Below are 20,884 nucleotides of genomic sequence, written 5' to 3'. Positions count from 1 at the left end.
TTTAATACGATTTTATGTTTGTATCGGATAATGAAGACTAAGGTTCTCGGTCGAAAATTAATTACTGACAAACAATTTACTCTCAACTCCAGAGTTTAACCAGGAACATTTTCGATTACAAATATGTGAAATATATATTATCTGTTTGCTTCCATGGAAGAAGTAAACATTTCGCAACTGAATTGGGTGGCAGCAAAAACTTTTTGCTGAAGATATCATTGTCTTCTGCATTTTGTAATAATATTTTTTGAGGAAATCAGAATCAAATGAAGTTTGGGAGTTGATATCTCAATCTATGGATAACCGTCCAGTCAAAGTTCATTTACAAATTAATTGAAATAATAACTGCGAATATTTTCACTCGTGTAGTTTTTATTTTTTAGTAAAAAAATTGATAATCGAGGTAATTTTTTTCACGTAATTGACTGATCATATATTTTCAAAACTTAATATCATCGTGCCTCAAAATTTGCTCGAAAGACTAACGATGAAGAAAATCGTTTTTCTTCCACACGTACTTCAAATAGCGTAAAATATTTGGTATTGTGATAATACAAGTTTTTGTGTATTTTTAATGTAATGTCGTTGAATATAGTCATGAATAATTCACGTAATTCGTTGATACAATAACCATAATAATCGATGCTGGATCCTTCATATCCATATGTATGTTATATAATAACGAGAGTTCTAATTCTCTGCTTCTCTTAATACGTACTATTATACACACATAATGCATGGATGTTTATGTGTATCACACATGTACGAAATTTACTTTTAATACGTCCAAAGCGAGACACAGATTGTCACGTGAACTTGGACTGTGTGTGATTACAAGAACAGTGTGTCCCTTGTTTCAACGCATTTCTTGTGCCTTTTGCCAGCCACCCGCGGGACTTTTAGACTCAGGCCTTAGAGTTTGATACTAATTGAAGTAATATAACGCAGTCGGGCCTTGGCGTTCGTTTCATTGATACGTTCTTAATCGTCCTTAAAATTTTCACGGGCACAAAAAGACACAGGAGAATGATTCCTTGCACTCGTGTAAGAAGTGAATTATCTCGCTGAAAGTTAACGTTTGAAAATTCGAAATTGTCAATTCGTTTAAATCTCAAGTGTTTTCGCCGCGTGAAACTTTCCGCGGTAATATAAAATATATTCCACATATCGTGTGAATATGTTTTCATTCAGGCTCAGAATTTTGTTCACGTTGTTTACTGTTTTCGGCCTATTTTGTCGTAATTATTCATTCGAAGTTCATCAATCGAATGAATTACACGATTTCAATGGTACCCATGCAGCCAATCAGGATCAAGACGCCTGGTCTGCAAACTCTTCGACTGCAGACTTCCTCAACAGCGGACTTAGGAAAAAACCATTTAAACAACAAAGTTTCCCTCATATTTCTAAACTGAAAGTCGAGGTTCTGTCGAAAATGCTCAAAATCCACGTAGATGAATTGCGGGATAAAACTGACCAGGTGCAGATAGTTTGCGAAACATTTATAATTTCGTCAACAATTCTTACATCAGAAAAATCACTAATTATCAAACTTGGTAAAATTATTTGACTAATTATGGGAAAAATAGTTTACCGAGTATATATAAGTCTTACTTTGGACAGTTATTGTGAAATCTGTTTTTGGTAATATAATATGTAGCTCGCATAGTAAGAAAGACATTTTCCCTGAATAACGTTATTGCTGAAAATATGACCAGAATGAAATGCATATGAAAGTTGCGATTGAAATTTCAAATAAATATAATTAACAAAATCACAACTAACGACTAAAACTGTAATAATATTCTTATTCTTTTAGGTGGAACTGGTTTTTCTTGTTGATGCGTCAGCGTCGGTTGGTTTGGAAAATTTTCGCAGTGAGTTGAATTTCGTTCGTAAGTTGCTAGCGGATTTTACCGTGGCCAGAGAAGCCACACGGGTCGCCATTGTGACCTTTGCTGGAAAAACCAACGTAATACGACATGTGGATCAAATATCCAGCGTCGAAGATGATAATCATAAGTGCAATTTGCTCAATCATCAGATCGGAAGCATCGAATACACAGGCGGTGGAACCTACACCCGAGGTGCTCTCCTCGAAGCCCTTGTAAGTAAAATTGAAGAGGAGAACTGAAAGGTTGTAAGTGTCAGCCAATCAAAATTTTAAATAAACTGAGAAAAATTGTTTTTTCTTCATAGCATTTCACCTGTGGATTTTATTTGAAAAAAAAGAACACCTACAGACTTTTTAATTTGCCTCTTCAATTCGAATCGAATTACTGTTTTAGTTGTCATCAAGAATCAACCGGTAATTGTTATGGGAGTTTATATGTTCACTCAATGTGCACTTACAGCAGTAACTCTAATTTTTTGGCGTTTTTATTGGTAAAAATTTAAGTTATACAACCGCAGTTACAATCAATTGAGTCCAACTAATGAAAAAAGCTATAACTTAGTATCCTGACGTTCAACCTCAAACCACAGTTCTAATAAGCTTTATAATCACTTATGACAATGTAGCTTATTAAAAAGTGTAGAAATAATCTAAAAGTAAGTCAACGGATCATAGAATTAATTCGTTTTCATTAATTCACATGAGTCATTTTTTTCTATCCCATAACTCTAAGAGTAATCATTGCGGTTGAGCATCAGAAACCTCTTGTACAGGAGTACAAGAATTGACTATAGACATCAGAATGATTAATGATATTTTTGAAGTAATTATATTAATATTATCGCTTCCAAATTCGGAAATTACGACATCATATCCTCGAAAATATATTCTGAACTGTGCTTTAATACTGTAAAGTATCTCTGGTGGAGGAATTTATCTCAGAAATGTGGGAAAGGCCTAAATTTCCTTTTCAATTTTACATGAAATTGGAACACCATTTCAAATTCTCAGAAATTTCGAGGGATTTCACCACGTTTTCAGAACACGTATGGGTTTTATAAATTTCATAAGTAAAGTATGCGAACAATTTAATTAAACTTATTTCGTAGTTGTTAAAAAAATACCATTGAAAATTTATTTGCCAAGTTTCTTTCGGAGTTGTGTTATTTACAAAGATTTTTACAATTTTTTTCGAAATAATCGATATAAGTTTTTTTTCCAATTTTAATAGAATCTCAGAAAAAGGACAGAGATCGTCTTAGATTTTTCAGATTAATGTCCTTATTGAGGGCTGCTGGGCTTCTTTCGAAACAGTATCAATCGAGTACTTTATATACCTTTTGAAATCACCAATAACTGGGAAAAAGTTATACCTATGTACGAAATTTGTTTTTATTGAATCATGTATAAGTATATACTTATTTGTTGTATTTATTTTAACACAGAGGCAAAAGTTTTCCTAGTTTAGCACAAGTGCTGCATCACATCTTTTTTGCTATTCAGCTTTAAAAGCACCTTATATTTTCTGTAAAGGATTCAATAATTGAGATAAAGCTCTCGCAAATTAACACTATCCTTTTTATATAGTATAGATATCCTTCGTACGGTCAACTATAATAACACGATAATTGCAGGATATTTTACAACACAGTCGCTCCGGGGCCCGTACAGCTGTTTTCCTGGTAACGGATGGATTCAGCAACGGAGGAGACCCTAGGCCAGCTGCCACTCTATTGAAAAACGCTGGTGTCATTGTTTTCACCTTCGGAATTCGAACAGGAAATATTGGAGAGTTACATGACATAGCGAGTGAACCTGGCTACGTTCACAGCTACCTCTTGGACAGTTTTCCTGAGTTCGAAGCACTGGCTCGTAGAGCATTGCATCACGGTGATTCGCATAGCCAATTTTTACTGATAAATTTTGTCGCTGATATTAACCTGAATAACACCAATTATTAACCTTACAGACTTGCAGTCGGGCGAGTATATTAAGATTAATTTTCTGCAAGACTGTGATTTACTATGCTCCAAAAATTCGACCGAAATTGATGACACGCGGTGTTGTGACGCGAATGCATCTTGTGCTTGTGGAACAGCCACTGGTCACTACGCCTGCTTATGCCACCCGGGTTATTTTGGATCTGGATTTTATGGTTCCTGTCAACGTTGGTACCCAGTTACATTTTCACATCGTATCGCTTCGCACATAATTCTTCGCCGCAGCATTTTCATTGGATTTATTTGTGGATTTCATTACCTACAGTTTGTCCGAATGGAACATTCGGTCCTGGGAATATCCCAGGAGATTCCAATGCAGCCTGTATTCCTTGCCCAGACTTGAATCACGTTACTATCAAGAGCCCTGCGATTAGTTCAGCTGATTGTGTTTGTGCAGCCGGGTTTACTACCAATGGAAATAAATGTGAAGGTCAGTTGAATTTGTTGATAAAGGATTTATTTTTTGTGGCAATTCTGTGGGAAAAGTGTATAGATGTATTTTACAAGTCGTAATTTATTCATAGCACTGTAACTGCAATATAAGCTTTCAAATGAAACCCTTGCCAGCTGCAATAGTGGGAAAGTCTCCTGGTATTAAAACCGGCTCTTCGATGGGATATGTAAACATGTACGAACCATATTTTTCCAATTTAAAATCCTGTTTTGCTGCGAGCCATCCATACTGTAACAAAATATAAGATGTAAAACGACAGTATTAAACATCAAGTCGTAAATGTTTACTACATTGATCCGATGAAAATTTTTCGAAATTATACATTCATAAATCACAATCATCGAAATGCACGAAAATGGTGTCCATGATATTTGGTTTGAGTTCTACAAGTTAGGATACCATTTACCATAGACACTATAATTAAAGTCAGTTCATTATGCAGTCACTTTTGTAGTATTCCACAAAACCTTGCATGTAGGAAACAGTAGAGTAATTTGATAACTGTTTTGATGAACACTGTTGTAAATAATGCAATATTAGCTTGATATATTCAGATTCGACATTCCCACCTACTTGACCACTAGTTGTTTCAGGATAAGGTAGACAAGTTCTCTCATTCTTTTTGGATTCTGGAATTTTCAGTTCTCCTTTTCGTTCTCTGCATAGTTCTTTTCCTTCTTCAAGAATCTGTCTTCAAATTTATAAGTTTGCTTTCCAACTATATCGCTTAGCTGTGTACCATTTAATTCATCAAACAAAAAGCGTGTCAACTGACGTTAAGCGTTAAAATCAAATTTGATTTACGTGCTATTTGTATGTGTCTTGAGTTTAATTGTCAGCTCTACATCTTTTGCGAGTATAAGTACAATTTGTCAAATATTCTTCTCATGTAGCTAATCAAACTATACAGTCTGCATCGTCTGCATCTTACTTACTCGTATTCATTGAGCAGCCATCCATATCTTCTAAACCAACTATCGTGAATTCTTTTGGTTTGATTAACGCTTTCCTCAAAATTTTTAGAAGCTGCCACAAAATCGATAGATTTTTTACTTCGAAAATTCATCATTTTGATTGATGTTTATTGTACTTCTGAGTATAAAATAATTCGCGCAGATTAGATAATAATTAATGACATATTAGGGTTGTGAAACTTGGTCCATATAACAGTTGAAATGACAAAATAAATGCAATGTTTTTTCTACATATTTGGTGTTAACGAACATATAATACTATGTATCAACAGATAATGCATGTGTTCACTTCATTTACAATCCCGTCTTTGATTCCAAAAAGTTCCATTTGAACTTAAGTTTGTAATTATAAGACGGATCCTCTTCAATAGAGGATCATCAAGCCTACTCGTGATATAAAAATCACTTTGGTGTTCTAAGCTTTTTTGACAAAATATGAAATATATGAAAATTAGTAGTCAGGTAATTCCTGAAATATCATCCTGATTTCCATCAGACTCTTTGGAGTGTCTGTTCTTATAAAATTTATAGTTTGAAGTTCACTGCTTTTTAAAAACACTTTTTATAGTTTCCATAACTGAAGAGGTTGAAAAATATATTGTCATCACTTCGAATTACACAATGATCGCGTAGGAAGGCAATTTCTTGTTAAAAATATTTCATATATTATTTACAGCCATAACTTGCCCCAAACTAAAAGTGCCAGAAAATGGGTATTTAGTGAAAGCAAGTGCCTGTAACAATGTTGTTAATGCTGCGTGCGGAGTTCGTTGTAAAATTGGTTTTCATCTAACCGGCGACAGCATTCGACTTTGTCTTAACAGTGGTGCGTGGTCTGGTACTCAACCACAGTGTCTTTGTAAGTAAAACTTCGTTTCTCACTAAACCAAAAATAACATTTCTTTCGATAAAAAGTGTATTTGTAATTTCACTAAACACGTAAGAAAATAATTATGAGCTTAACATTAGTGGCTCCTAAAACTGTAAAATTAATTTATTTGTTGAAAGATATGTAGTGAATACTACTACTACTACTAAATATAAGTGGAATAACGTGCACTCAAAGTGTTCAGTAGAATTTTCTAGATTATTTATAGAAATTCATTTGAGTGTTACATTTCAATTACTGAGCACTCAAGCATGTACTTTAACTATCGGGATTATTTTTGCATAATAGTCGAGATATATTTATATCAAAGTACACATTGCACTATCGTCAAGAAATAAAGTATTCTCTTGGCCATCGATAATTTTTAGGTGTAATCTAATGTATCGAAGATTTTGTTGTTTCCCAAACAACTCTGGAATTGCCAAATTCAAAATGATTTGACCAGATTGTATGCACTATCAAAATAATGTTCCAGTAAAAACATGCCCGGCACTACAAGCACCGCCGCATGGAAAAATACGGTGTGAGCACGAGGATGATCATCAGGTGATAAATGCCGGCCTCTCTGCATATCCAATAGACACTCATTGTGAATACAAATGTGATATCGGCTATCAGCTGCGTGGAAGCAGAGCCAGAAATTGTTTGCCTCTGTCAAGATGGGATGGCCTCAGGGTATCTTGCCGACGTAAGTTTATCATTATATGGTTCATCGTGATCAGTTTCCTAGTTCTCTTGGAAAACAAATGATAAACATTACGCCTCAGGTATTATTTAATTTGGGTGCTGTTAATAATCATAATGATAAACTTATATTGGTTTCTAAAACAGCAATCAAATGCCACCCCCTGAGATCTGTGCCAAATGGTGAAATAATACCGCCACAGTGCACAGGGTACAATAAACTGCCTTTTGCCACAAAATGTACCATTCGATGCAAAGAAGGCTTCACTCGCACGGGTCCAGAGAACAAAGTCTGTGCTGGATTCACTGGCTCCTGGTTGCATCGTCACAATGTGACCCAATGTATAGGTGAGCAAATAGAATATATGGGGGAGCTGGGAAACTTGAAGAACTGGATCTTGTATTAGAAGAAATTTTATTAGTTTCGTTTTTTCCACTTTCGTCAGATGTTTCTCCGGGAATTGATTTCGGGTGGATCGATATTGAACATATTTGTCATCAATCGAGATACTCAATTACATTTCACTAATTGTGACATAATGTGTTTTGATTCCGATAGATAGCACTCCCCCAAATATAACTTGTCCTTCGAACATCACCGTTGAGACTTTGTCAGGCAAAAACTATTCCATGGTCAACTGGACGAAGCCATTAGCAATTGATAACGCCAAGGCTGCCCCCATGGTTTGGACCGAGCCAGCTGTTGAAGCACCATGGAAATTTGGAATTGGAACTCATGTGGTTACGTACATAGCGCAAGATGCCAGTAAAAATAGGGCAGAATGCAAATTCAGTGCTACTGTTATAGGTAAAAATCTGGTATATTGTTCTAACATTAACCAATAATGCATTTTGTTTTCTGTTCAAATGCGTAATCAGATATTTTACAGACAAGGAACCACCCACTGTTGAAAACTGCGTTGATCCTCCTATTTTTCTACTTGAGAACAAGTCGATGGCAATAAATATTACTTGGGACGAGCCTGTATTTTATGACAACTCTGGACATCCTCTGGAGATTAGTAAAAGTCACACACCTGGAACAGAGATTTTCAATCTCGGGACAACTCAAATCGTGTATAATGCAACAGACAAGGCTAATAATACGAGAACTTGCACATTTAATATCACTGTAGAAGGTAAATCTAATTTATATACCCACAGCCATTGAATTGAAAGTTTAAATGGTAGTATCACATAAATCAAGAAATGCTTAATAATTTTTTAAGGATTGAACTTTCCGTTACAGATTGTGAAATTCATTGCTAATTATCAATTGATACTATGTTCTACGTAAATTAAGCTGGTTATTTGAGTCAATGTCTTAATTCAATTGTTCATCTCAATACTAAATATTGGTTACCATTTTTACGCAAATTACAATTTAGATGCATGTGAAAACGTTCCATCTCCAACAAATGGGCACAGCGATTGCTCCGTTCTGCAGGAAGGGATTCGGTGCGTTGTGGTATGTGCTGAAGGCTACGGTTTTGTATTACCTGAAACAGCTTCATACATAGATGATGAGAATGTAACTTTGACTTGTAACAATGGCAATCATTCATGGAATAACGAGGTGTTTCCTGATTGTTCTGGTTAGTATGTAGATTTATTAGGATGCTGATGTGCAGAAGCTTGATGAAAATTATTTGATCTTTCGCAATCAAGATAATTTGAAAATCGTTTTCTCAGTTATGAAAACTTTTGCTCACAGGAAAGTAATTAATAACGTTGAATTCTCAAAATACTTTCAGTGACGCAAGTACCCTATGCCATATCTCAAGATCTGACTGTCGTATTGGATACAAATACTTCTAACTGCAATGATCGGACAGCTCTGAATTCAGTAAGTGAACTCTGATGAAGCAGTATGTGATTGTTGTCTTTGGATAAGAAGACTTAAATATATATATACACTAATTGAAAATGTACCTCTGTGTAAGATTTTTAGTAGTGTAATTTTGTTTATCAGCTAAGTCAGAACATCAAAGCTGGCTTGGAATCACAAATGAAACAGGTGTGTGACGATGAAGTACAATGTAACATTTCTCAATCTGCGTTCGATTGCAATGGTGGAATGGATGAAGACAGCAATGCTTCGAATACCATTCTAAATACGTCGACTCGTAAACTGAGAAGAAGTGTTAAACGTTTTCCTCACAGTGACAAAATTGCTGTTAGGAGAGGTTCAAATTCTTCGAAAAACCATACAAAATCTGAAGTTAAATGGGACAAAATTGAATTGAAGTATAAAATTATTGGTAAAGATTCAGTATTAATTTGTTGGGTTATTATGATCATATACTATTAATGCTATCCCTACTGAATATGACAATGTCTGAAATCATATAATTTATTACATGCTGATTTCCATCATAATATCTTATGATTTATCATATGAGCATTTGCGGTAGGGATTATATTGAGGTAAAAATAGAAGTAGGGTAAAATACGATTTTTTTTGTGGTTTGACAATCTTTTTGTTTCAGGAAAAATGATTGATGACAATGGAAACAATTCAAACCAAGAAATCATTCAGTTGAAAAAGAAAATAGAAACAATGATGAAAGGTGGTCATTTAAGTCTTCTTGACAATAAAACAAGCCTACAGGAAATCAGCAAAAAAGTTCTACGTCTTTATGTAATATTCGAAAAACCTAAAGAACTCTGCTCCACTGGTAGCGTCCTGAAGAAGCACCGTTGTGGTGAGCAAATGGTTTCCTTACGGCGATTAGATTCTTCATAAGACGGTTTTGCTTATATTATACTATAAATCACACCTCACGATATTCATTTCAGTAAAATGTCCAAGTGGTACATTCCATAATACAACGAAGAATCGTTGTCAGTCCTGTCCGTTGGGAGAATATCAAGAGGACGTTGGATCTAGCACCTGTAAGAAATGTCCGGAACACACTTCAACAAGAGGAAAGCATTCCAAACGTGCGTCAGACTGTTTAGGTGAGTCATTTGATTGAAAAATGAACAAATTACTTTACGTAATTTCTTAGAATTTATTTTAGCGTACTTGCAACGTCTGCTTATTCACTATAGATTTTTGTCGTCCTGGTTATTATTCTCGACGTAAAAGGCACCACAAATCGACCCTTGCCTTCGAGCCATGTGTCACTTGTGCAAAAGGCTTTTATCAACCTGATTATGCTCAGTTGAAATGCATACCTTGCCCAGCAAATACAACAACGTACAATCGTGGATCTTATAACATTGACGAATGTCTTGTCATTGATCATGCTGACAAGGATCCTTGTCATAAAAACCCTTGTCATAATGGAGGAAAATGTGTGCCAGTCGGTAGTGACTTCAAGTGTGAATGTATTGGAGATTTTATTGGTGAGGATCAAGTATATTGATTTATTTGTATTTACACTAACTAGCCAGTAAATCAACATGAATTGAGCATGTCCAAAACGGAATTAAAACAAATCAAATGGAATTCAAAAGAATTGGCACACAGGTCTTTTAATTCTATTCAATTTGTTTTAATTCGTGGCAATTTCGTTTTTGACTGACACGAATCATTTCAATTCGTTTTGGTTTACTGGGTAACATATTCGGTCGATTATGCTATTTCCAGGTTCCAAATGCGAGATTCGTCCAAATCCATGCGATTCTTTGCCTTGCTTGAACGAAGGCCAATGTATTGCTTTAGATGGCATTAAAAATTCAATAGAACATAAATGCCTGTGCAAGAGCGGCTTTACAGGAATCAATTGTGAGGTACGGAATATGGAAGTAATTCAAAAATCTAGGAATACATTTCTCAAAGTTGTGGTATTTGCTTTCAACTTTTCATAATTCCCATTTCTCAGACTTATATCGACGAGTGCTCAACAAATCCATGCCGGAATGGAGGATCGTGTATTAGTACAGAGGTGGATTACAAGTGTATTTGCAAAAATGGATTCGAAGGTGAATACCAGTTTTCATATGTATTACACCAACTATCACTTTCATTTCTATCATTATATTTACAAACGAGCATTGGACGAATTAACTACCTTATTTTAACTTTGGTTTTTTTTTTGTTACTTACGTTTTTTTTTCACTCGATGAATCGACAAGTAAGTTGTTTCAATTTCGAATATAATAAAAGCCTCTTCTGAAGGTATACTGTGATCGATTGTAATTATGACAATATTCCCAAATTCCATGCTCAAGGTGATAATTGCGAAGTAGTGATTGACCATTGCAAAACATCGATCTGTGAATCTGGATCAAAATGTCATATCATTAATGGGACGTGGCAATGCATCTGCAAACCGGGCTTCTTAGGACGTCGTTGTAGCCGGCTTCCTTGTGATTGGTTACCCTGCCACCAAAATGCTGTCTGCGTTAATATCGAGGAATTAAATGCAACCAAAAAAAGTTACAGGTTCGCATGTTTGGTTCGCATCAATCTTATAAAGAGGACTAATATTAATAGTCAAGTATTAAAGATTTCTTCAAGTTACTTTTAATTTCTGCAAATGATTTAAAATTAGTTGTAAACCGTTTTAAAGCTATGTCTGGAGAATTTTTGAACAAACATCTGCTCGAATTTTATAATTCGCAATTTCTCATTCCTCATTCCAGGTGCGAATGTCCAGAGGGTTATACAGGAATGGATTGCACTACACGGGTGAATCACTGTAAAGATTTGCCTTGTATGAACAACGGAACATGCATGAACAATTTCTCGAATTTTAGTTGCGAATGTCGAAAAGAATTTAATGGATCCAAGTGTGAAAATGGTGGGTAAAAATGACTTGGAAATATTTGCTGTGAAATAAATTTTAATGTTATCAAGAATAACGCCCCAAATTTTTGTAAAGTTAAACGTGACGATATGTTTATTGCAAACTAATGTTGTTGCGATCTTAGATTTAGTCACTATTTCAATTCATATCCTTGTGGTTAAAACTGTTAAATGTTTACAGAATTATTGTCACGGTATACAATGTACTTTCCCAAGTCTGGGACCACAGATTACGTGATGCTGAGCGGACCAAACAAAAATCTATCGCAAGTGAGTAGTGAAGAAATAATTACGCGCAGTATGTGAACCTAACTGAGATTTGTTTCAGTTTACTGTTTGTTTGTGGCTTCAATCGTTAGATACGGTCAACTATGGTACGGTCCTTTCCTATGCTACACGACTTCACGACAATGCTCTTACACTGACAGATTACAATGGGTGAGCATTACAACAGACAAAGAAAATTTCGTTTTTTGTTCAACGGAAATATCAGCAGCAAACAGACCCAACAGATCCGATTTTATTGCCTAATAATAGATCAATTCTATTGTTTTATAGGTTCGTTATTTACATCAATGGGAACAGAGTTGTCACTGACATTACTGCCAATGACGGCTACTGGCATTTTGTGTGTGTTACTTGGGAAAATGTCTTTGGATTTTGGCAGGTGTTTGTGGATGGTATCGTTAGAGAAAATGGTACTCAATTGGCAAGTGAAACGCTAATTGAAGGTAATAAGAGCAAACGTATGAACAATTATTGAGGATAATGATACTACAGAGATAACCTGCGGTCTTTGTACCATTTGTTCAATTAGGAAATGGCACTCTGGTCATTGGACAAGAACAAGATCGTATGGGTGGTGGCTTTTCCGAATCGGAATCATTGCTGGGAAAGCTGAGCTCGTTAGATATATGGGACGAAGTTTTGAATGGCGAAGTCATAAAAAAGTTAAGTCAGCAATGCGAAACTTATCACGGTTCGTTGTACAGTTGGGCTCAGTTTCAACAATATGTTCGTGGTAACATTGAGGTAAACCTGCTTTAAAGTCCTTTCGTGTGCGTTTATGGTGTTTAATGATGGTAATATTGGATGAAGTCTGTGCCACAAGTTATTCGTATATGATATGTGCTTGACCATCAATTTTTTGACATATCATTGTAATTTTGTCAAATAACATCATGATTGAGACATGTGTTTATTTCTAGTCAACATTTTCTTACCGAAATATTTTTATTACCGTTGAATGAATTGTTGCAATTTATTAGATTCAGAATAGCAGCTTCTGTCACGCTTGCTCATTACCTAAAGCTCCATTCAAGGGACAAATAGAAGTAAATTACGATGCTTCGGAGATAGTCTATACGTGTGAAAAAGGGTACCTGGTCAAATTTGGTAAAAAAGAAAGTGCAGTGCTCACCAGGAGGTGTTTAAAACAAGGACAATGGGAAGGTTACTCTACTCCAACATGCACAAGTGAGAATTACATAGTGGAAAGTTTTCTTGCTTGCATAAATAAACTCTTATCTACAATCATTAAAGATTTGCGTTATTCAGTCTGCAATTAATTGTTGATTAAAGAAATTGATTCAACGAATTTTCAGAAGTGAAATGTGGTTTTCCTGGATATTTTCCGAGAGGTCAGGTACATGGGAGATCTTACAGTTACGGTGACCAAATTCATTACTCGTGTAAAAAACGTTCAACATTAAGAGGAAATCCAAATCGAATTTGTACGGCTCATGGAAAATGGAGCGGAGTGCAGCCTTTATGCATCAGTAAGAATGTTTCATACATATGCTAAGAAATATTTATATGTGTTTTTGCCACTTCCGATTCACTATTTGGCATTGCTTGTCCTTGGAGTTCAGACAATTGACTACCAAAACAGAAGTTGTGATAAATATTTTAGAATTGCTATTACCTTCGAAAATTTTGAGGAATTTGTCTTCGTAGATCTAAAGAAAATTCGATTGAAAGGCAAGTTTTCATGAAAAGTATCTGCCAGACAATCATAATTTCAACTTGAAAATTGATAATTGAACACAAAACTGTCCATTGAATAATAAATACATTTTGGGAAGTTTAAGAAGGTCAAGTGTCCAAAAATAATCCCTCTTTCCGTTCCTGAAGTGACGGTTAACTTAATTCATCACTGTTAGGTTTCATGAGTTTATTTAAAGCTAGAATATCGTTACCAATAATTTAAAATACTTAAATTGTAATCGCGGTATGAAATAATGTAGAATTTATATGTTTGTAATAGGTAAAACATGCAAAAATTTACTCGCCCCAGACAACGGTGACATCGAATACCTGATCGAGGACCATGAGCGAAATGACACATCCATATTGCAGGTATAAATGTTGCATTCTATACTTTCTGTGCATCTGTATTACTAAAATTTACCAACCCTGCAACAGGTTGGACAACAATTGGCATTTATATGTAATCCTGGCTTTCGTGTGCTTGGAAATATGTATTTAACTTGTATGGAAAACGGAGAGTGGGACAACGCTGTACCTAAATGCATCGCGTTTGGCTGCCCTCCGCCGGAATTGTAAGTTAATTATGTTTTCATGGTGCAGAATATACACAAAATTATCAGGCAGACATAAAAATGTAGTACTTACATTATTATTTTATCAGGATGGAAAATGCGTTCATAGCATCTAATATTTCGACTGGTGTAGAAATTTTACCAGCAGAAAGTTTTCTAAACTCTCAACGTGACAACTTATCGGAGGACAGTGCATCCTTGATATCTGGCTATTTGTACGGTGATATTGTTGGCTTTTCATGTCGCCAGGGTTTCAAATTTTTTGGCAATCATAATATGATTGCAGAATTTCGAATTCAATGCACTAATAATGGATCGTGGAATGGATTGGTCCCTAGTTGTGTTCCGCTGCGTTGTCTAAGACCAGAGCCGATTAAAAATGGAAAATATTACCTTTTGACCAGCAATAATAGTATGGCAGAAAATTCAGGTCATGGCACTTTTGGGAATTTAACATTCGTAAACAGATTGGTACCTATAAGTACTGAACCTTTGCCTGATTTTCATGGCCATTTTGACATTCCTGTTTTTACTGACAGACCAAACTCTTCAGATTCCCAAAGTAATATGACAAAAAATAATACCATGCCTGAAGATTTTCAAATCGAGTCCAACGCTTCTTTCATACTTGGAGCACGGATTTCAATAACATGCAACAAAGGATACAAACTAATCGGTGCTTCGATTAGGCAATGTACAAATAACGAAACGTGGTCTCCTGATGCATCGAATTGTGAACCTCTGGAATGCAACGTAGAAAATCATCCAATAATCAATGTGCTAAGTACAAATAGGGAAGAAATAAAATTCGATGGTGAAATAGAGATGAATATTAAAAACCAAAGTATCGTGGACATTTTTCGGGCAAACAAATACATTCGAGGGACTCTGCAGAACTTCATATTCAAGAATACAGGAAATGTTTTTGGTGATACGATAAGTTTAACGTGTGTGAATGACACCAAGATTCATTTTGATGGTATTGGAATAAACAGGATTTTGAGAAATGTTACATGGAAATGCAATGAAAACGGTGTGTGGGAAATTATGTATAAAGAGACGAGCAACGAGGATTTTCAACGGATGGTGGATGAGAAAAAGGAAACACTCTGTCGAGAAACTGTTTGTGGTTTACCAAAGGTATAGGAAATGAAACTCAAATCCCAGGTGGACAAATTTAAACTATGTTGGCCATAGAATCATTTTAGTAACGGACAAATGACTACAGAAAGTATTGCATTCGAACTGATTTTCAGACACCAAGAAACGGATATATAGTTGACGATATTACTAATAGCAGTGTGATAAAGGTGGGTGACTCTGTTATGTTCAAATGTCGCAACGGGCACATGCTTGCAGGTGGTGAAAGCGCAAAATGTCTTTCGGATGGCACATGGTCGCCAATACCTAATTGCGAATGTAAGTCGTTTAAAGAAAACAGAAAAAGAAACAGGGCGATAAGCTTTAATCACTAATGCCATTAAAACGTTAGTACCATGCATGTATGGCTCTTATTTTTTTTTCAGCAGTAACATGTGGAAAGCCACCAATCCCTCGTAATACAGTTCTTAACGATAGCAGTGCTGAAATTAGCGGCTATGTTTCTGGTAATATGGTTTCGTACCGGTGCGTTTCTGGCTATAAAATGTATGGTCGTGGAAATGCGCGATGTTTGGCAAGCGGAAAATGGTCCAGGATGAGCGGGAGGTGTTCTAGTAAGTGAAATTTGAAATTGAACTCATCTTACAATTTGCTAGTCGACAATTACAATGAAAAATTTACAGTAGTCTAACGTTACAGTAAATGTTTTGAGAGTGTTCGATGCAACAAAAAGATGAATAACAAAATTCTCTAAATAATTGACTGCAGTCTTGCATACTAGGGATGTATTGGATTATAATTTTCGTTTTTCTAGGAATAACTTGTGGAAAGCCTTCCATACCTCTTGGTGTTGAAATTTTGGGTCCATCTTACCTGTATGAAGCTCAACTCACTTACATTTGCCCTGATCAAATAATAAAAGGCAAGATAACGTGCAAAAGCGATGGTAAATGGAGTGAACTACCCGATTGTACAGCACTGAATATTCAGACACAGGCCAGAAAGTAAAGTAAATAATACACAGGTAAATTCTGACGATATCTATGTTGGGTCAGTTTTGTTGTATGAACCGATGCCATGAAATTCACATAGATTCACCCTGTATTTTAATTGTATGGCGTCGTCAATTGTCAGCTGCACAATCTTTCTTGTTTCAGGAATATAGTCTCACTATGTCGTATTTAAAATGACGTCAGAATTTTCCATGATAGTAGACTTTGGGTTCTTAATTCTTGTGAAACCTCAAGTAAAAACTGAAAAAATATTCAAGGGGAATTTAATGTGTTGTTATAATGAATTTTGAAGTTGAACTGGGACTTTTTTGTATTGTTCGAACTGAATCAGATAGCTTATTAAATGTCACTGCTTAATCAGGTCACTGCTTTACACAGAAAACACCACTTATCACCGAAATGTTAAAGTTACAAGAGAATACAGGGCCATGATTTTATTCACTTACAAGATCGAGAAATACCTTGCGAGTATCATAACTATTACTTTCAACTTTCTTCTATATTCTGATTACAATAAAAAATTATACAAGATAACTAGTTTTACACTTTTTTCAATGGCAAAACCATATTCATAATTTACGTACATTACCGACAAAGGGCAAGGTTTATCTTCTCTCATTTCTCGTGAAAACAAATTGACACTTGAGAAAAGTTAGAATCAACTTATCTACACGCTATCTACTTATCTTTGTCAACGTCATTGCATACAGCTGCAATTAATAAGTTTAAAACTAATAAAAATTCATTTCATCTGTATGCTACAGTACTCCATACTGATTTCTTGACGCACCAAGTATTATGACCCATTTTCATTCGAGTATTAAAAGATGTCCCAACGACCCAGGCAAATCATTATATGAGGAATTTTCAATCTATAAAAGACGAAGCTCCAAAGCATTAACAATTCATAAGAATTTATGAGCCATATCTTTTAACTATTTCAAAGTAAATATTTATTCCAAATAGGAAAAGACAATCAAACTGCAATCCTGCTAGTAGTTAAAGTACGTAAACTGCTGTTGTGCTTCGCTCTTAATCTTAGCTAACTGCAGTGTGCAGGTATTTCATCCGCCTCGTGGAAAGACAAAGTAAATTTTCAGGCTTTTGAAAACTTGAGAAAATAAAGTGGTAAAATATTCAGATTACCAAATTAACAATTAGAAAATTTTAAACCGAAGCTAATGAAATTAATAATATAAATAAAATAAGATAGAGTGCGATACATTGACACTCATCTTTTGTACAAAAAAACAGAAGAAGAATCATTTATATTCTGGGTCATGGGTAAAGTCTTCTAATTCTGATTTTTAAAGAATACGGGTTGAATTTCTATCAGTGGCGTAACGGGCAAAATGCCACGAGCCCCAGTGAGCACAGGAGGACCCTCTAACATTGATTATTACAATATTTAGTAAAATGAATTAGTTTTATCTTTAATTAATTTAAGTTACCTACGTGCATACATGAGTTAAACGCAAAAATGAATCAAAATTTTAATGCATTTGTTGGAAAAGATATCTTGTCAGTTTCAGAACGTATCCGGTAGGTAATAAAATCCTCGCCACTTTTAAACGCAGCGCTGCAGTTGCAGGAAATGAAGTTTTCTTGTTAGTTTTACAGACCATCGACGCGGCCTCTGAAGCACTTCAATCTAAAGCCATCGATCTTTGAAATGCCTCGAAGCGCTTGCAAGTCTACCTGGAATACCTTGAAAAGTATCAAAATGAATTTAGAGATTTAAAAACGCAAGCAAAGAGTATAACAAAATCTGACGTCAGACAAAGGTGAAACGTCATTTTGATGAAATTTGCGAGGATGAACGTCTCTTAAGATCCTGAAAGCTTGTTTAAAGTGAACATATTCTATCGTGTATTATACATCGTCATTAACTAACTGAGATCGCGTTTCCTTGAAATGAATGAAATTGTTTCCAATTTGCAAAATTTAAATGATACCGATTTATTGGAAAAGGCTTTAGTATTTGTCGATTTATATTAAAAAAAGACATATTCATCTCCTTTGCCAAGGAAATTTTCAGTTTTTGATCCGCTTTTAGACACGAAATGTAAACGTCATCTTCTATAGGAGACTTTGCTGATTTATCAATCATGAAGAATAATTTTGACAACGGCTAGTGCCGAGTGAAATCAACTAATTATAATAGCGTTTTATGTGCCTACTTTACGTATTGATTTATTATAACATAAAAGAAACTTTAACGTTAGTTGAGCTTCTTTATATTGGGTGGGAGAGGGCCCCATCCGATTCATTTGCCACCGGCCTCGAACGGTATAGTTACGCCACTGATTACTATTAGGAGTTTGGCATAGCTGTATTAAAGTACCAGTCTAGTGTCACAAAGTCTAGAATCGCTGCACTTTGTGTTTCTTGATGTTCAAATTTATGCAAAAAATTTATTTGATTTGTAAATAGTAGGTACCCATTAGAACTACCCTTAATCAAATCATCCAGTAGCATTCTGATACTATTTGTTTGAACAAAAGTGGAAACAAACGTGTCTGCCATAATAATAGGCTTTAATCGTCGAAACTTTGGGCTCTAGGAAGAGGCAATAAATACAATTAAATGATATGACGAACTTACCTGTAAGCGAAGTTCGAGTATGATTGTATTCGGCACGTCTCTTCCGACTAGATTAGTCCTTGTCTTGAATATCTATATGTAATACTAGTTGTGATACTCTGGAATGTTACAACAGTGTTTTGGAGAAACGACCCACACGGAATATTTACTTTTAATGGATGTACCATGGACATCCATGACGGATAAGCAATATATCTATCAGACATCCATTTCAAGCAAAATGATAAGTACGTTAGAGTTCTATTAGAGATTCAAATGTCCACTTGTTACACATCTAGTAGAAATTTACTAGATATCCCCACAGATCTTCATTAGAAATCTCACTGATTTTGTGGAGAACAAATTTGGACCTCCGATGGACGATCTTTCTACTCATTATTCACGTGCAGCACGATCTTATGGATCTATTACATGTAGAATTCTATTAAATATCTACATAGAAATTCATTGGACATATTATCGATTTTATCGGGAAGAAATTAATACCTTCATGCAACGTTCTTTTTATATCATCTATTTCGAATGGATCATTCTGGTTTTGTTTACGTAACATCAAAAATATTAAAAAATGATATAGACTAAGTATTTGAGGACAGCCGAATACTTAAATATTCAGATGGAAAGGTTGACCGTAAGTGGCAACGGAAGGTTAAATCAAACTTAAGAGACTATACTTACTGATTTGGATCTTTGCTTTTAATTTTTTTCTTATCTTTTTGTTTCAACATTACATTGTCAATAGTCTCAATGCCTTATATATTTTTAATCATATTGATACAACGTTATTCCCGGATTATCTTGAATGTCGATATTGCAGCTTCGCTTTTTTACTAGCGACTCTTGACGATCTGAAGGTTTCCTCTGCGGCAAGCCATGTGTTGCAATGTGGTCCCAAAATTATCTCTAACATCAATATCGGAGTCTCGCTCTTTCACCAGCCACTTGACGACATCAAGGTTTCCATTTTAAGCAGCTATCTGATGCAATGTTTCCCCACTGTGATTCCAAGCTGTTTTAACAGCATCTCGCTGGTTTGCCGGTAATTTCAAAGCCATCAAATGCCCATTTTTAACAGCTGTGTGCATTGGTGTATTTTCGTGTTCATCGGTAGCATTAATGTTAGCTTTTTGGTCTAGCAGCCATTCCACAACTGCCAAGTTATTTTCACCTGATGAACTCTCGACATTTTTGAAGATGACATTTTGAAATTATCCTATGCATCAGAATTCTCCCATCACACCCGGGCTTAATGGTAATTGACTTTTGCGGATTGGCAAAATTTTTTGCAAGCAATGTGCAGTAGAATTTCATATTTTTATGGCTGCCTTGTTCAGTAGCAATGTGCAAAATATTTTTGCCATCTTGGTCACTACGAATTTATCCAATTCTGTCTGTCAGAAAGAAACCTCTAATGTTGAGCTCAATGGTGGTTTGGATAACAGATCGTTCAGATAGGCACGGATTACAATTATTCTTTGACTCAAGCAGAATTTGCTTCAAAGTAAATATTTGTAATTTTGAGATTGAATGGGTTTCTTCCGATTTTTATAATTATTCATGTAAATAATCGGCTACAATATATTCCATAAAAGTAAGGTGAATGAAATGTGCTCTCTGATTGATTACAATTGTCACAATGCCAGTTCACTTTGTACCTCTACTAATCTTGTCTTTCAATTTTTTCACTTTGTCCATTTCTTTCGGAAACAATTTCCATGTCCCTGAATGCTCTTCTTTGAGCAAGATGTACAATGCTAATCGCTGTTGGGCTATCAGAAATTTCGTCCTCAATTCCTTGGCATCTTCTTGCGCTCCAGGATTACTTAAGCCTTTTATTTATTTTTTCTTACAATATACTGCATACTTCTTGTCACATATCTACTCTGATATGATTCAACACATCCAGCTCCATATTTTAATGATCAACTACTCATACAATCTGATCATTATTGCA

General features: G+C 35.2%; 2 protein-coding genes and 1 long non-coding RNA gene across 6 annotated transcripts; 1 reads left to right on the top strand and 2 right to left on the bottom strand.

The window, feature by feature from the left end:
- The first annotated feature begins 845 nt into the window (after positions 1-845).
- Positions 846-16,860, top strand: LOC124177267 (sushi, von Willebrand factor type A, EGF and pentraxin domain-containing protein 1-like). 4 transcript variants are annotated; one of them, XM_046559444.1, is made up of 33 exons: positions 847-1,480; positions 1,820-2,107; positions 3,529-3,784; positions 3,864-4,061; positions 4,160-4,324; positions 5,999-6,181; positions 6,687-6,899; positions 7,043-7,243; positions 7,455-7,703; positions 7,786-8,034; positions 8,284-8,490; positions 8,650-8,741; positions 8,868-9,156; positions 9,385-9,600; positions 9,695-9,856; positions 9,950-10,246; positions 10,491-10,633; positions 10,726-10,825; positions 11,075-11,288; positions 11,489-11,646; positions 11,833-11,921; positions 11,980-12,089; positions 12,210-12,382; positions 12,469-12,683; positions 12,920-13,127; positions 13,256-13,429; positions 13,918-14,009; positions 14,076-14,212; positions 14,302-14,642; positions 14,766-15,352; positions 15,469-15,631; positions 15,739-15,927; positions 16,128-16,860. In XM_046559444.1, exons 1-33 carry the CDS (start codon positions 1,178-1,180, stop codon positions 16,319-16,321), a joined length of 6,855 nt encoding a protein of 2,284 aa, XP_046415400.1. In that variant the 5' UTR covers positions 847-1,177; the 3' UTR covers positions 16,322-16,860. The 4 variants fall into 4 exon arrangements, with proteins under 4 accessions (XP_046415399.1, XP_046415400.1, XP_046415398.1 ...); XM_046559442.1 differs by having other exon boundaries at positions 848-1,480; positions 14,302-15,352; positions 16,128-16,337; positions 16,471-16,860; XM_046559443.1 differs by having other exon boundaries at positions 846-1,480; positions 14,302-15,352; positions 15,742-15,927.
- On the bottom strand, positions 4,597-5,633 carry LOC124177271. Its single transcript, XM_046559456.1, has 2 exons — positions 5,284-5,633; positions 4,597-5,039 (listed from the first exon to the last, which is right to left on the bottom strand). Exons 1-2 carry the CDS (start codon positions 5,415-5,417, stop codon positions 4,775-4,777), a joined length of 399 nt encoding a protein of 132 aa, XP_046415412.1. The 5' UTR covers positions 5,418-5,633; the 3' UTR covers positions 4,597-4,774.
- On the bottom strand, positions 7,698-19,028 carry LOC124177272. The gene is made up of 4 exons (XR_006869571.1): positions 18,931-19,028; positions 10,950-11,125; positions 8,259-8,403; positions 7,698-7,932 (listed from the first exon to the last, which is right to left on the bottom strand). It is a non-coding gene; the product is annotated as an uncharacterized LOC124177272 (long non-coding RNA).
- Between the last annotated feature and the right edge of the window lie 1,856 nt (positions 19,029-20,884).

The sequence above is a fragment of the Neodiprion fabricii genome, chromosome 3, assembly GCF_021155785.1.
Source record: "Neodiprion fabricii isolate iyNeoFabr1 chromosome 3, iyNeoFabr1.1, whole genome shotgun sequence".
NCBI lineage: Eukaryota > Metazoa > Arthropoda > Insecta > Hymenoptera > Diprionidae > Neodiprion > Neodiprion fabricii.
This window is presented reverse-complemented; position numbering and strand designations above follow the sequence as displayed.

Bases quoted from the DNA above. Each gene is read 5' to 3' on its own strand.
- LOC124177267 (XM_046559442.1), top strand. From the start codon at position 1,178: ATGTTTTCATTCAGGCTCAGAATTTTGTTCACGTTGTTTACTGTTTTC. The intron at 1,481-1,819 runs GTGCAGATAGTT...TTATTCTTTTAG, and splicing joins TGCGGGATAAAACTGACCAG to GTGGAACTGGTTTTTCTTGT. The intron at 8,035-8,283 runs GTAAATCTAATT...ATTACAATTTAG, and splicing joins ATTTAATATCACTGTAGAAG to ATGCATGTGAAAACGTTCCA.
- LOC124177271 (XM_046559456.1), bottom strand. From the start codon at position 5,417: ATGATGAATTTTCGAAGTAAAAAATCTATCGATTTTGTGGCAGCTTCT. The intron at 5,040-5,283 runs GTAAGTAAGATG...ATAAATTTGAAG, and splicing joins TGGCTGCTCAATGAATACGA to ACAGATTCTTGAAGAAGGAA.